The sequence below is a fragment of the Pygoscelis adeliae genome, unplaced genomic scaffold (assembly GCF_000699105.1).
Source record: "Pygoscelis adeliae isolate BGI_AS28 unplaced genomic scaffold, ASM69910v1 Scaffold45, whole genome shotgun sequence".
In the NCBI taxonomy this organism is placed as follows: Eukaryota; Metazoa; Chordata; class Aves; order Sphenisciformes; family Spheniscidae; genus Pygoscelis; species Pygoscelis adeliae.
In genome coordinates this window covers 3053559-3068497 of record NW_008825114.1, presented here as the reverse complement: position 1 = coordinate 3068497, position 14939 = coordinate 3053559, and the positions used below count along the sequence as shown (strand labels likewise).

The 14939-nt window shown below is 38.7% G+C and overlaps 1 protein-coding gene across 1 annotated transcript; it reads right to left on the bottom strand.

The window, feature by feature from the left end:
* Positions 1-2018: 2018 nt before the first annotated feature.
* Positions 2019-12123, bottom strand: TYRP1 (tyrosinase-related protein 1). Its single transcript, XM_009328052.1, has 7 exons — positions 11741-12123; positions 8674-8996; positions 7135-7339; positions 6025-6192; positions 4294-4473; positions 2806-2952; positions 2019-2234 (listed from the first exon to the last, which is right to left on the bottom strand). The coding sequence occupies exons 1-7, from the start codon at positions 12120-12122 to the stop codon at positions 2029-2031; spliced, it is 1611 nt and encodes a 536-aa protein (XP_009326327.1). The 5' UTR covers position 12123; the 3' UTR covers positions 2019-2028.
* Between the last annotated feature and the right edge of the window lie 2816 nt (positions 12124-14939).

Below are 14939 nucleotides of genomic sequence, written 5' to 3'. Positions count from 1 at the left end.
TGCTCAAAACATGAGTGTATGCTTTTGCTTTAAGGAGTGAATGGCTTTAATGGCTAACCTCCTCTTCACAAGATCTGATTTTGCCATGCCGTTTTCCTTCTGCTATCAAGCTTCTGTATGCTTCTTTTTATCTGCTGAAGTAAAAACATTTTACAAAGGAAGCTCTATTATCTTAATTTTATAAATGAGTCAAATGAGTCACAGAGGTAAAAATATGCTAGCTAAGAACATTCAGCAGGTCAGTAGTAAAGCTAAGAATAAAATCCAGGTCTCTTGACCCCAATCCAAAGTATATTGGATCACCCTGCTTTAATCCATTGAAATCACTAAATAGGATGACTTGTTAAGTTGCTACTCAGTACAAGCAAGAATGGCAGAAACAGGCATTTAAGTTGAAATCCAAGCTGCTGCTTGTGTACCTGAAATACTGATTGGCTAGACTGTAAGTAAAACCAAGAATGCAACCCAGAAGACCTTTGTCTAATTTACTTTTGAGCCGTGGGTGCCGCAGGTGAAAGTTTTCTTCTTAAATATCGGTTATGTGTATAAATTTTTGTTGTCCATGCCCCATGCTTGGTAAGACGGGTTAAGATGATAACCCATCTTCCACTCACCTAGCCAAGAGTACTTGTCTTCCTATTTGCATCATTCTCAATGTACAAATTACATATCTCCTTGCAACTGAGTAAATGTGCTTTGAGCACACCTGGTACTCACTGAAACCACTGAGGTAAACAGAGCATGTAGAAGGCATGGCTGGAAGGAGGAGATAAGTGACCCTTGCTTTTGCCTAATAACAGGAGAGCTGCCTCAGACTGAAGGAGCTCAATCCAAATTAGTTGCCATTTCTGTTGGAGCTGGGGTCAGACAGAAAGAGACTCAAGAGACAGCATGACTTTATAGTCTGACAATTAGAGGGTTGAGTATATGGTGTGGAATTCAGTAGTCTGAATCCAGGAACATCTCTGTGTGTCAGCTAATGACTGCTAATTTAGATTCAATAAGACATCATAGGAAGACAATCAGATCTGATTTATTGGTACCCAGTTATGATGAGAGAGAGGAGGTGAGGCTTGAAGCCAGATTCCTCAAGCCCTTCCTCAGGCTATAAAGGCAGGTGTCAGTTTGTTGCTCTCCTACTGGCTCATGTTGAATAAATTCAACAGCGGTTGCATATGGATATGTTTCCAAGTCTCTTATACAGCCTGATGCCTAGGGCCTTCTCTCAAAGTAGAAGAGATGAGGGTTTAAATTCCCACAGGAAAGAATTGAAGCAAGGTCTCTCATTGCTGGGGAGAATGCCCTGCCATGAGGATAGTGGGAGAGAGAAAGGGAACGAGAGAGTGAAAAATCAAAATAAAAATAAAATGAAGGCTGCTGCCAGCTGTCCTTTCAAATGTCCCCTTCAGGGAGCTGTGTTTGAACATACAGCTGAAGTGTCCAAATGCTGGAGTGGCTTCTCAGTGGTGAATCTCTTTTCACAGATCCACCTAAAAGTAGCAATAAGATCAAAACAATGTTCTGTGAATAAAGTTGGATTTCAAACACACTGTTCACCTCAGAATTCCCCTGTAGCTCCCTGCTGGTGCGCTGGCTCTTTTGAAACACGTTTCCACTCGCTTAACCAAGGTGTCTACTTGTATTTTGGATTCTGCTTCTGTCCCATTCTAGACTTGATCTTTTCACAAAAGTACCTTGTAAAAGAATTCTGGGTATAAAGGCTAGGTGAAGTCAGATGACATTGGCAAGTTAATGAAATTTTACCAGATTTTACAGAAATATGCATGAAAAATGCTTGCAGGTGAGCTCTGAAGAGTTAGTGGAATTCTATTAAAATCAACACAGAATTAGCATTGCAAAGGTGACTTATTGATGCCTAGGTGTGATGAAAGAGGAGGTGAAGCCTGAAGCAAACATATCAAGACAGCTGACAGTTTATGCTCTTTATTTTAAAGCAGATGGATAACCACCATTTATAAAATACAGCAAAATAATCAGTTTCAGTCAGATGCAAAAAGTGCTGTCTCTTCAAACAACAGACTGGCTTGGTGTTGGTATGCCATCATAATCTTCCGAGTAGTGCTGATACTGGTCAGTAAGAAGAGGCTGATGCAACTCATCCTTATTTTTCTTGACACGTACGATACATGCAGCAGCAGCAAAGATAATTGCAACAAGAACCAGTGCAATCACTATTGCGATAGTTATCATCTCTGTGACATGGAGGGCCCGACCTACAGGAAGGAAAGCAAAAGGGAAAGTTATTAAAAGTAAATGTCAAGTATATGGATAAACATCAGAGGGACAGACCAAAGCTCAGTATCTGTAATTATTCAATGAGTAGTGAAGTAGAACTAGTTTCAATTTTGGTTGATAATATTTGTTCCAAAATGTGAGAAAATTTCAGTCTCTCTTGTTACGCTCTAAAAACAGTCCTGGACCTTTATTCTGCTCTCTGGTTTGTGAGGCATTTGCACTCTCTCTAGTGATTTAATGAAGGCATATGATATAGGAATAAGGACCTTCTGCAAGGTTTAGATCCAAATGAGAACTTCTCCAAAAATTGCAGTGGATAGTGGGAGCTTCATGCAGGAACAATCTATAATCAGTAGCTATTTATCTGTACTAAATCCCAAACACAACTGATTTGGAAAGCCAGGCAAGAAAAAAAAGAAATAGACCTTTACAAGGGCATCAAATATTGTTTGTGAAATTTGAACCAACTTTTTTATATGATGCATAAACTTAAAGGGAGAAAGACACGATGAGAAAACAAAGAGGAAGCATCTAGGTTAGACAGTTTACCTGGCCACTCGACTTCATAGCTGTATCCCAGGTTTTCTGGTGCACTAACAAACATTTCATTATTGGTAACTGGAGGCCAGAAAGGCACCATATTGTACTGTCGGTTATGTCCAATAGGGGCATTCTCCAGTGGATATGTTGAGATATCTAAATTTGAAAGTCAAATCACATTTCTGTAAATAAAATCAAAATAATTTACACTAATTCTTTTTTTTTCCAACAGTGACTCAGGGTTTTGAGTACCTCAATTTGTTTGTTCTTAACATAAATTAATCTAGAAGGATTCGTTTTCCAGTGCGACAGATCCAGAATGGAGAGCTCTGCTATGTCCAAAAGCAAGACCACTAATCATATCTCTGTTTTTTAATGGAAACCACCAGTAAATTATAAAACTTTCAGCCTATGTTGGGCTTTTCATTTCTTCTTGCATGGAAAAGGAGAAATAGGTATGTATGGAGGACTTGGAAAACATTTTTGCTACAATCTGGCTTTGTCTGATTGTAACAGTGATGAAGAGCTCTCTCATGCATTTCAGGAGGCAGCTGATATGAACTCCAGTGGAATTTTTTTGCAATGTTATGGTAAATCAGGAGAAAGTCAGCTGAATCAAAAAAACCCCTCCATCCTGGTAAGCTGATGCAAAAGCTTGTGATAGGTCATGTAAGTAGCACAAGGGGATACAATTGCTCTCTGATAGTTGATGTGGGAAAAATACATGAGGCAGATTGTGGAAGCTGCACAAGTAAGTCTCAGTTGTGCAACAGCATCTGTCCTCTGTAGAAGAAGGAAGAAGGGGCTGGATTGTCCTAAGAGGAATACAGTCACTGCTTTGTGCAGACTAATACACAGACATTAGGGCTACACAGAATTCTCCCCCTAGTTCACTGATGCCAATCCCCTTCTTCTTTATTTCTTTTTTCCTTCCTTCCTTGCAGTTCCTTCCTTCCTCCCTCTTCCTCACTTCCTCCTTTATTCCTTTTCTCTCTTCTTTTCAGAGTTAAAGAAGCAAGGGCAGCAACAGTGACCATCCTTTGAACGGATATGGAAATGGTTATGGAATGCTGGTAGTAAATCAAAAAGGTGGTCAAAATGAATTGTGAGGGTGTGCATGGCATCTGATCTTGTCTGACAAGAAGAAACATAGATATTTACTCCACACAACGACAGACTGTCCATGAAGTATTTGGACCTTCCATGGTTACACTGTCTTTGCTCTATGGAGACAATGTATTTGCACATTTTGTTTTCTTGAACTGTGCCTGGTATCTCTGGCCAAGTCCCTTCACAGGCAGTGATTTGAAAATGGATGTCAGTGGGGTAAGGAAGGGAGCTTGCTTGTTATTACTGTTTTTGTTAACTATACTGTTAAAATTCCAGTCCTCTCCTAAGCTTAGGGGCATCTTCCTGTCCCACAAGAAGCAGCTGAGCTCCTGTGACTGCAAAGACTGATAACCACCCATCCCGCCTCTGTCCATGAGCACATCTTACCTGCAGAATACCTTCTCAGCCACTCATCAAAAACAGCATCTGTAAATGTGTGCAGGAGGACAAAAATGGGATCATTTGGTGATAAATGAGTTTGCCCTCCTGTCCCATTCAAAAATAGATGAGCCAAGTTGTGAAGACTTCGAACTGCTGGGTCGTATTTCCCTGAAGGATCACTGTACCCTGAATATACACACAAAGAAGAACACAAAAAATCCCAGTGAAGATTTTGTTTAAAAGCTGCAGTCCCAGCTGGATACTTTTTCCTCTGAAAGGCTGTCATGTTGTTGTGTTGCCTTGCTTAACATAAATGAGTAGCTAATTATCTACCTACTGGCATTTGAGAAATGTCCCTAGCATGCATAATTTTCAGATTAAAATAGCCTTTACAAAAGAATGCTGAGAATGTGGAATGCAAGGCTGTTGGGATCTAATGCAAAAATGGCCAAAATAAACCACATTATAGCATGAAAATAAAGGTATATATTTGGGACCTACATATCTTTCAGCATAACTGAAATAGTTGCATGTGTTTTCTAACTGCTGACTTAAGTGTGTGTATGTTACCATCTATCCTAATGAGCCAGCTGTTATGTTTCCACCCATCATTTCCATGCTTACTGTGAACACATCTCAGAAAGCTTCACATGCTGTTTTTTCAGTGAAGATACCCTATGTAACTCTGTTAGTGCCCAACACCTCGTAACCCTCATGTCAGATGTCAGGATCTGAAGCATCATGAAAACTTCTGTTTTCAAGCTCTGGCCAAACTTTCCAGAGAGGGGTCTGTACAGTTAATTGGCTAAAGCCATGTTTAGATACCTAGATATTGATAGCCCATTTGTCAAACATGGTAAGCATCCAAAACTTTCATATACTTAAATGGTTGGTGCAGATTCTTGGTTTTATTCTCCAAGAGAAAGAAAATGGAGCAGAACCTCCCTGTCATAGGAATTACGCCTCTTCAAAAGAGCCAGAGGAGCTACAGGAGGTCTGGTAGGGATTTGAACTGTCACTTGGTAATCTTTTCTCATGAATCCTAGTCTTTCCTGTTAAAAACTCTGGATTATTAAAGTGCAGAGCAGCTGGCAGTATACTGGCTGAACAGCATGGATCAAATCTTTAGGCTGGTTTCTATGTTGAGGTGTGTGTGTTCAGACGCCAGTGACTGAAAATTTCATTTTAAATGTGTAGAGCTTAGAGAAGAACAGAGTTATATGGCCCAGAGAGAAGGACTAACATGTCTAGCAGTAAATCCTATACCCAGATCTCAATTACTACTTCAATACCATCTCATTAAGTACTACCAGGGCTTGCAATTTCTTTTGCTTTCTTTTTTTTGTTTTAATTCAGATACAAGAGTAACTGCTATGAGCACTTTTTTGCCTCATTTAAGGGTGCAGCTGCATCAATCTGCAGGCAAGGGCTGTCTGTTTTCAGCAACGGCAACCTATTACTAGGTTGCAAGGGCCTGATCTCAGCTAGTTTCTACTTAGTACGCCAGTGACAGACTTCTGAGGCTTTTACACATTTAAAGAACTGACATAAGCTATAAAGTAATTTACCCAGAGCTTGTTTCCACTTAATACTAAGCTAATACTTAATGCTAAGAACAATGTGTTCTTAGTGTCCAATAGACTGTCTCTAAACTCATACTTCCAACAGCAAAAATGGTAAGTCTGTTCCCTTGGCTTATTTGGAGTTGTTCCAGGTCCTTTTATTTGCCATGTTTACCTTCTACTGTGTTACGGAAACTGTCTGTTGAATTGGAATAGAAAGGAGGAGTGTCAAATACACCAACTTCCAAACACTGAGCAACATCCTCTGGCTCTGGGAGACGCTGTACCATGGGCCGTGCAACATTTCCAGCAGGATTTCTTCGGATGGGACCACCCTCAGTGCCTGGGGTTGGAGAGAAGAGAGGAAACAATACCGGTGCAAAACAGTAGGCCACAGAATGCATCCTTCTGACTGAAACATGGGGAAAAAAAATCCCTCAGAAATGACACTTAAACTGAATGAATGGGTTAATTTCTCATGTCAGGCACAGAATTTGAATCTTCATGGGGTCCTGTGTGCTGGATCCTTTGCACCAGCATTTAAAAAAGCATCTAAAAGCCTCTTACAGTAATTTATGGTTCTGTAAGTGTTTTGGGAAAATTTTCTATAGTTTTCAATGTGATTTCTTGATGAGACCTAGGACAAAAGTTTTGAGGATGTCCTGATAAAGTAGCTGGGAAAAGGACTATAGTTGATTATGCAGGTGACTAATCCAATATTGTGGTTTTTCCCTGTATTCTCCCCCCCATTTCCATGAAGATGCTGAATTGTGGCTTGAAGGTAATGATTATGCAAGAATCTTGCTGGGATTTTTTAGCTTTTGTAGCTGAGGTAGATGTGTTAGGATTCAATATTCTTCACCTTCAAAACATGCTCCACGCAGTTAACACAGGGATTTGTTAGATGTTCTCCTTTTAGTAGCAGAATGCCATGAAGTTGATAAGTGGAGTAGTCAGAAGAAAACTTAAGCTTCAGTTAAGAAATGACAATGCCAGATTTAATTATTTATGGCACACTGATGAATAGATACTGCATAAGAAGGGAAGTCAAAGCATTTAGCTCTTCCTTTGCTATAAGCTCCTGAACAAATTTTGAACTGCTTGGTGCCTCAGTGCAAGACAGATGATAAGTATATATTATCTCAGAAGACTGATGAAACTTGGATTAAGAATATTCAAAAAACACTTTAAGACTTTTTGGCTGGGAAAAGCCATTGTAAAGTATTATATTTATTTATTATTAAAAGGATTTTCTCTCCAAATATCTGCCAGCAGTCATACTTACTGTTACAGATGGTTCCCAAAGTTTCATAGTCTTCTATATTTTCACATAGCACTCGCCACTGAGAGAAGATTGAGTTCTGGCTGATAAGAGAGACATCAAAATTGCTTCTAGCTCCCATCAAGTCATCCGAGCAGACATCACAGGTGTTTTGTCCTGTTGCAAAGTTCCAGTAGGGCAGTCCAAAAGTGGGATCCTGCAGCATGTTCTAAACCACATAAATATGGTGTTAATACATGTGTGCCCCAGACAGCTATAATATTTACTGCTAGAAGGATGTTAAAAAACAGTTAAATACATCATAGTAACAGTCAGAGTCCTGTCTCATGGAGGAGAGGAAATCTATGGAAAATCTATGAAAGCTATGTAAAAGCTTTCGGTAGTTTTTCACCCTGATGCTTTAGTTGGACTATTGAATCGAGTCATGGATCTCCCTCGTTAATAAGACATATTTCTCTTCCATGAAACCATATCGTAAGTAGTAAGAAACATCACTTAATACTGATACCCCATTTTTCCAGATATCTTTAATGGCCTGTCAACACCAGCAGCATTTGTAGCACACTAAGCCAACTGTGGAATTACTGAGCGGATGGAAAAGTAAGGAAAAGGGATACTGATACAAATTATCATTGTTTGGTTCTAGTATGGGTTGGAGTTGAACAGTTCTGGAGTGTGTCCTGGCTTCCAATATTTGTATACCAGGATGTGTTGGCCAGCCAAATTGGCTTAACTAATGATCAAGTTTACTAACATAAATAGGAATATATAATAAATCACCAAGAGCTGGAACTGCTCAGGGCTTCCACATAATGAAATGCCACTGATGTCAAATGTGAGTTTTTGAAGGGAGTTTGTGCCTTAGCCTGACACAGAACCATTGAAACTAGTGGAAACACTTGAAAAGATTTCAAAGACTATTTAATCTTGACCTTGAAAACTTAATTCTCTCTTCTTTAAGAAGGATGATGGTCTATAAAATAATATATTCCTTTTATGGATAGGTCCATAGAAGGAAAGAGAAAGAAGAGAATCACTGATTTATGGAACAGAGTATAACAAAATACTAATTTCTCTAACAACTTACACTAATTATACAAATAAAATGTGATTCTGAATCCCCAAGCCATCTCTGTAATACTTTTCCATAGAATTTCTTCTGCTTTGATTAGTCTAACTTAGTCAAGGATCAGGGTCTTGATATTAAAAATAACACTGGCAATAACTTTTGTTGGTCCAGTAAAATGCCTTCTATGGATATATCTAGATTTTGTATCTATTTTTAAAGGGGATTTTAATGTAAATTTTATGCTTTCCATTACTCTGATTGAAACATTCTTTTTATCATCTCTATAACAATAACAGTCTAAAACCTAAATGCACTGTATTAGTATACTTAATGAGTTACTGAAATTGAAGCAGAATTATTTCAACGTGTAGAAAGAGCTGCTATAATTTTTGCCTATTGTAATATTGGGAGAAGTTCTTTAACTGTACAAAACATAGCATGAACACATGGCTTAACTTTGACATGAACATTACCTGCATGTCTCTTTCAAGCTGCAGTAGATGGTACCTATGCCATGTGACAAAAGCTGGTCCCTCATGAGAGAAATCAATTCCTCCAAAGCTCTGCTGCCCTGCACCAAGGAAAGTCTTCCTGACAGAATAATAATGAGACCACACAAAGTAGTTATAAATGGAGATATTCTCAAATTGTGGTGTGTTGCCATCTGGTCCAAATATTTCCTCACGTCTTCGTGTGGCAATAACAATGTCAGGATGGATTGTCATCTTGGCTTGGTGTAAAGCATTCACAAAACGCCTCCTTTCTTCTGCACTCAGATCCAAAAGATTCCTCCTAACTGTGAGGATACAGAAGGAGCAAGTTACTAATAGAATAGACACTCAAGTCTGATCCCACAGGACTAATTTATTTTGCTCCTAATAATTCCGGGTAAGTCCCTTTTTCTTCAAGCATTTACTCATTTTTTATTGGGGCAATTCAGAGACTACTGAGCATAAAGGTTGAGCCAAATAAAAGTAAAGCCCAAAACCTTGCAATTTTAGTGCTTTCAGGAGTACTGTTACAGACTATCCTTCCATCTTGTCAGAGAAATGACAGATAGTTCTTTGTCACACAAACCTTTCAGAACTTCATCCAGTATACTTAAGGTTTCCTGTGGTAATACTTTACAAGAAAAGAATACTATATAGCAATTTATAATAATCAGAAGCTCTACCACTTGACAATTTAGTGAAGAAGTACATTGTTTATGCCTGAACCTTTGTAGGAAAAATAGCAGATTCACCAGTGAATTGTGAATTGTGAATTTCACACAGTACAACATCTCTCTTTCATGTCATTACCTGCTATTATTAACAACAGCCATATATTAGTCCTTTTTAGCAGTATATCTCAAAACCATTTAAAAGTATCATTGTCCACATATAGGCAGTGAAACAAGGAAGAAAATTGACTTGTTGAAATACCAGTATATCAGCAAGAGGAACAGAGTCCACATCACCTCAGTCCATCCAGCACTCTTTCACCTGGACTGAGAAGATTTCAGGCTAAGTTTAAACTAAGGCACAGGTAGAAGTCCTCACAGATATTCTTCAACATGCACTCATTTTCATTATAAAAAATACCGTAAAATCCATAATTGTCCAAATGAGTGATAGACTATGTTGATATGAGAAGCAACAGGTCTTCAGCATGAATTAATATGAAGAATAAAAGTGAATTACATTTCACTATATAGAGTTGATTCAGTGGGGATATTTTGGCTTCATTGAAGTTTATAGAAATACTCTTATGAAGCATGAATTTCATCCAAGGACTCTGTATCCTGAAACATGCTTTTCTGTTTTGCAGAACTGAACAGGTATGCTGGCCCTGGTCACTGAAAGGTTTTTTGTTGTTCATTTTAAGTAGTGCACTAAAAATATCTATCTAATTTTGATTTACATAAACATCTTAACCTTTTCATTTTTCAAATTATATGCCTGAACAACAATAAAAAATTGAGACTACTATTAAAGTTAGGCATGAATTTAGAAGATATGAAGGCACCAAACTGCATTTTACAGATATTTTATATGGATATGGCAACAGTAATTAAACAATTATTTCTAAAGTCTGAGCAGCTGGGGCCAGCTCCATGGATGGACAAAAGAGGTGACCTCCATGTGGAAACTTAAAGCATAATAAGAAGCTAATTTCCTCTATTTAAACTCATGTTGTCATGCATGATAAATCTGATTTGCTTAGCATTTTACTGACTAGTAAAGGATTTAATAAGTGAGAAAAGTAAAAAATGCTCTTGTATACCCTAGAAAATCAGCTAAAGCTGCTTTTTTGCCTATCTCCAGATTTATTTTGCTAAGTTTGTGTGTGTTAACATTTATTTCTTCGTTATTTTTCAGAGTTATCATTGTTGTTAATGAGAACAGGCCAGAGCATCAGAGGGTGCAACCTGGCTTAGCAGATCCAAGTCATGAGTCATACTTTCTGCTTTCTAGTTTGCTTCCTGGAGCTCAAAGGATGAATAAAATCCTAAGGTCTTTCCCACAGTCCTCAATAAGTTGTTTTAAGGAATCTTATTCTTAAGATTGTGAATTGGTAAATGGTCCTTTGTTAACCCTTGCTGGAACATGCAGTCATGTTCATGGAGCATTTCCTATCTGATGAAAATAATGTCAATGCTGATTTCCGTTTCTGCAAGAGGCACTGCACGTTTCTGCTAGAGACCTGTTGTTTCTCATGCCAACAGAACCCATCACTCATTTGGGGCATTACGGATTTTACAGGATTTCAATAACACCTTTAAACTTTCACTAATGAAGACTGAAATCTGGTTCATTCAGATGGTTTTGACTTGAGAACAAGGATCTGTCCCAAAGCCTGCCTGTCTTTTTCAATTTACCTATAATATTCAACATTTTTCCAGTTTCACAAGGATTTCATAACTGTTTCAAAAAATTTTAGACATCTGTTTACTGGTATTCTGGACTAAACTGAAACTGGAGAACTCTCAGAAAGGCCCACCAGTCCCTGTGCTGATTCATCTGAACAGCTCATAGTCATAACTTAAGGCTTTTAAAGACATTGACAGCAACTAGGTAAGTAAAAATTTACAAGGCTAGGTACATGGTTTAGAAATGTATTAAGGGATTTTGAATCAAAAAAGCTGCTGTCACACTTAAAGTAGTCACAAGGTATTAAACATGCTACCTAGATACGTATTATTCCCAGACATGCTCACAAACACACATACATGTCTATATAAATTATTTTACTCTTAAATAATTCCAAAGAATATAATTTTTTCAACTTAGATGTTCTATTCTTTAATGGACTTTGGTCCTAATCATGCACTGACTACAGGTTTTGTTTCTTCCTTTTATTGGGTAGTAAAGGTAGGTGCTTGTTACACAAGCTGAACAACTCATCTAGCAGCTGCCTTAATAACCCTTATGGCAACGTACATTTGCTAAATAAATATAAGGGCCATTTTGTATTTTAAATAAAAGAAATACGCTACATACATTTAGAAGCAAGCACTGCCAACAGGCAATTTTCATGTCATATTTCTGATGCTCTTACCTATATTGATTGGTTGGCTGCAGGTAGGTCCATTCCAGCCGGGGCGACATGACCCACAGTTATAACCAGAGAAGTTAGAGTTGCACCGGCACGTTTGGTTGAAGAAGCGTATGGGCCATTGCTCACGGTCATCCCGCCCATCATGGATGTACTGTGGGCCATGGGGTCGCGAATCGACAGTCACCTGTATGCACCGGCCCCTCCCTGTAGACACACCACACCGGTCAGTACCTGGCCCAAACACAGGGAAATAGTCTGGGCAACACATGCCGCTCCTCAGGGACTCGACCGTAGCGCACTGGCGAGGGAACTGAGCTCCAGCTTGGCCAAGCATGCTAAGAAGCGGTGGCAGGGAAAGGAGCAGCAGCATGGGGAGCTGCATGACGGCAGATCCAGCAGAGCCAGCTCCTTCCGAGAGCCAACAGTCCACACACGCTGACTTCTCCTCTCCTGCGCTGGGGCACCCAGCTGCCTCTACAGAAAGAGAGAAAAAAAGAGGGGGGGAGAGAGAGAAGAGAATAAAAATGAGTGATACAAACCTCCAGGCTACTCCTTCCACCCCAGAAACGGCCTTCGAACCCTGTACTTTGATACTTCAACTGGAAAAGTGAACAACTCTGACTACAGACAATAATGTTCTTCTCTTCTCCCATTATCTGCACGAAACATAGTAACTACCTAGAGCTATATTTACTCATTGAATTCTAAGTGCTTCCCAAACATTCATTCACATTGTACGTCTGCCAGCCAGATTTACTTCACTACCACAAAATGCTAAAACCAAAGGCACTAGTATTTTGAACCCTTTTTTCCACACCAATCCTGCACCCCGTTCATGCCTTTCTTTTCTGCATTTAACTAGTGTATCTTGTTCTCTGATCAGCATTTCCCCTCTGTGTTCCTTTCCTGTTTTCTAATGGCAACTCCACCAGAAGGTGAAGCTACAATGCTTCATGCATTGTGTTTGTTCTCCCTTTCTGGTATATCTCCTCTACTGAGATCCTGTTCTATTTCTGCACGTCCTACGGCTGTGTCTAACCTGAAATAAGCACTGCTATTTTCTCTCCTGGTTCAGTCTGCTTACTAATCCTTCTTCTACCAACACAGTATGGCTTGGCCTCACGCTCCTTCTTCTATTAATCCCCTTTCTACTTCAGTGCATTTCCCTGGACTTTAAGTACTTGAACAGCACATGATTTCTTTCATGCTTATCTCCTTGTGATTTCACAAGTTTTAGCAAAGGTCAGAGACAAATCCTTGAATTCAAAACAGAACAACTGTGAAGTGTGTTTTTTTTAATTACTTGCAAAGAAAAGCTCGCTTGAAAACAGACAAAGAACACTGGGGAAATTCACATTTAACAGACATTTAAAAAAAAAAAAGTAAAATTCTTCAAATGGCATTTTCAAGATCAGGCCAAAGTAAGTGACAAAGATACATAATTTAGAAAATGTTCTCTCCTGGTTCAGTCTGCTTACTAATCCTTCTTCTACCAACACAGTATGGCTTGGCCTCACGCTCCTTCTTCTATTAATCCCCTTTCTACTTCAGTGCATTTCCCTGGACTTTAAGTACTTGAACAGCACATGATTTCTTTCATGCTTATCTCCTTGTGATTTCACAAGTTTTAGCAAAGGTCAGAGACAAATCCTTGAATTCAAAACAGAACAACTGTGAAGTGTGTTTTTTTTAATTACTTGCAAAGAAAAGCTCGCTTGAAAACAGACAAAGAACACTGGGGAAATTCACATTTAACAGACATTTAAAAAAAAAAAAGTAAAATTCTTCAAATGGCATTTTCAAGATCAGGCCAAAGTAAGTGACAAAGATACATAATTTAGAAAATGAAACACTCCAATCTTGAACTTACAGCTTTAACTATTTATTTTGAGAATCAAATAAAAAGGCAGTGATCGTATTAGTGTATCCTGAAATGCTAAATTCTGAGCAGGTGCAATGAAGGGTAATGAAACAAAGAAGTAGAGAAAAACAGTCTCTGAAATGAACAAAATGCTTCTCTATTCTTTGCAAGGATAATTTTTGCTGAGCAAAACTGGCCTTATTTGAGCTCTTACTCTCTTTCTTATCTATCAATAAGGATGGCTTTCAGTGAGGTGAGGATATTTTGTCAAGAAACATCTTCTCTGGCACCAAGACAACACATTAACAAGTTTTCTGGGAAAAGGTTCAACTAGAGTGTAACTGACATTGAGCAGAAAACGGATTACCTACTCCTTCTTCTGCTTCTCTATATGCAAGTTAAAATGTGAGAGTGCACCCAATTCTGACAGGCCACAGAAATAGTTTTTTTGTGCATTTATTCTTGCCAACCTGCCATGGACCACAGCAGTGAACTTTACCGTCTGTGGCTTATATAACCAAACATGCTATAGCTTGCTTCAGTGTAGGACCAAGGCATTTAGTACACTTCTCCATATCTTTAATTCATTCTCCATTTTCAGACAGAAGTATTTGATAACTCTTAAATTAAACTCTTTCCTTTTCTGGCTTTCATTTTATTCTCCACCTGAACCTATTTTCTCTTCTTTACTAGTTAATCTCTACCCTGTTTCTTTCCAAGCTTAAACCTTTTCTCATTGAACCTGTATTGGGACACGTGACACAAATTCACTGTTATCACATCAGAAGGTAAACCAGAGCTAGTAAAAAAACTCTTGAGATTTTATCTGAAAAGAACTCCCAGATCAAAGAAGAAGCATACAGGGTTTAGCTATGAATATTTAGCAAATACAGCAAATTCATAATATGCTTAGAAGGGATAAATCCTGCTCCTTAGACAAAGCCCGAGTAAAAAAGACCAAACAGATATACTGACTGGGGTTGCCTGGCATCATAAAACTTCCCCTCATAATGGTGGACATGATGTAAGCCTTTTGTAAGTCTTCTGCATAGCCAGCACCTATGAATTTTGTTCAGCAGACTACTAGAGCTGCACAGCTGAGGATCATTTCCCTTCTTTGTCCCCAGATGTTCTCTTGGTTTTTTTAATCTTGCTGAACAGTTCGGCAGTATGCAATCCCTTTTGTAGTCCATTTTCATACTCTTGCCCTTAGAGACTCCTGCTCCCCTACTGTGCCTGGAAAGATTTGACCTTGGAGGTTATCCAAATGCACAACATCTGTGTTTCTGTGGCTCTGTTCAGAAAGTCCTTGTCTACATAAGCAAGGAAAAAAGTCGG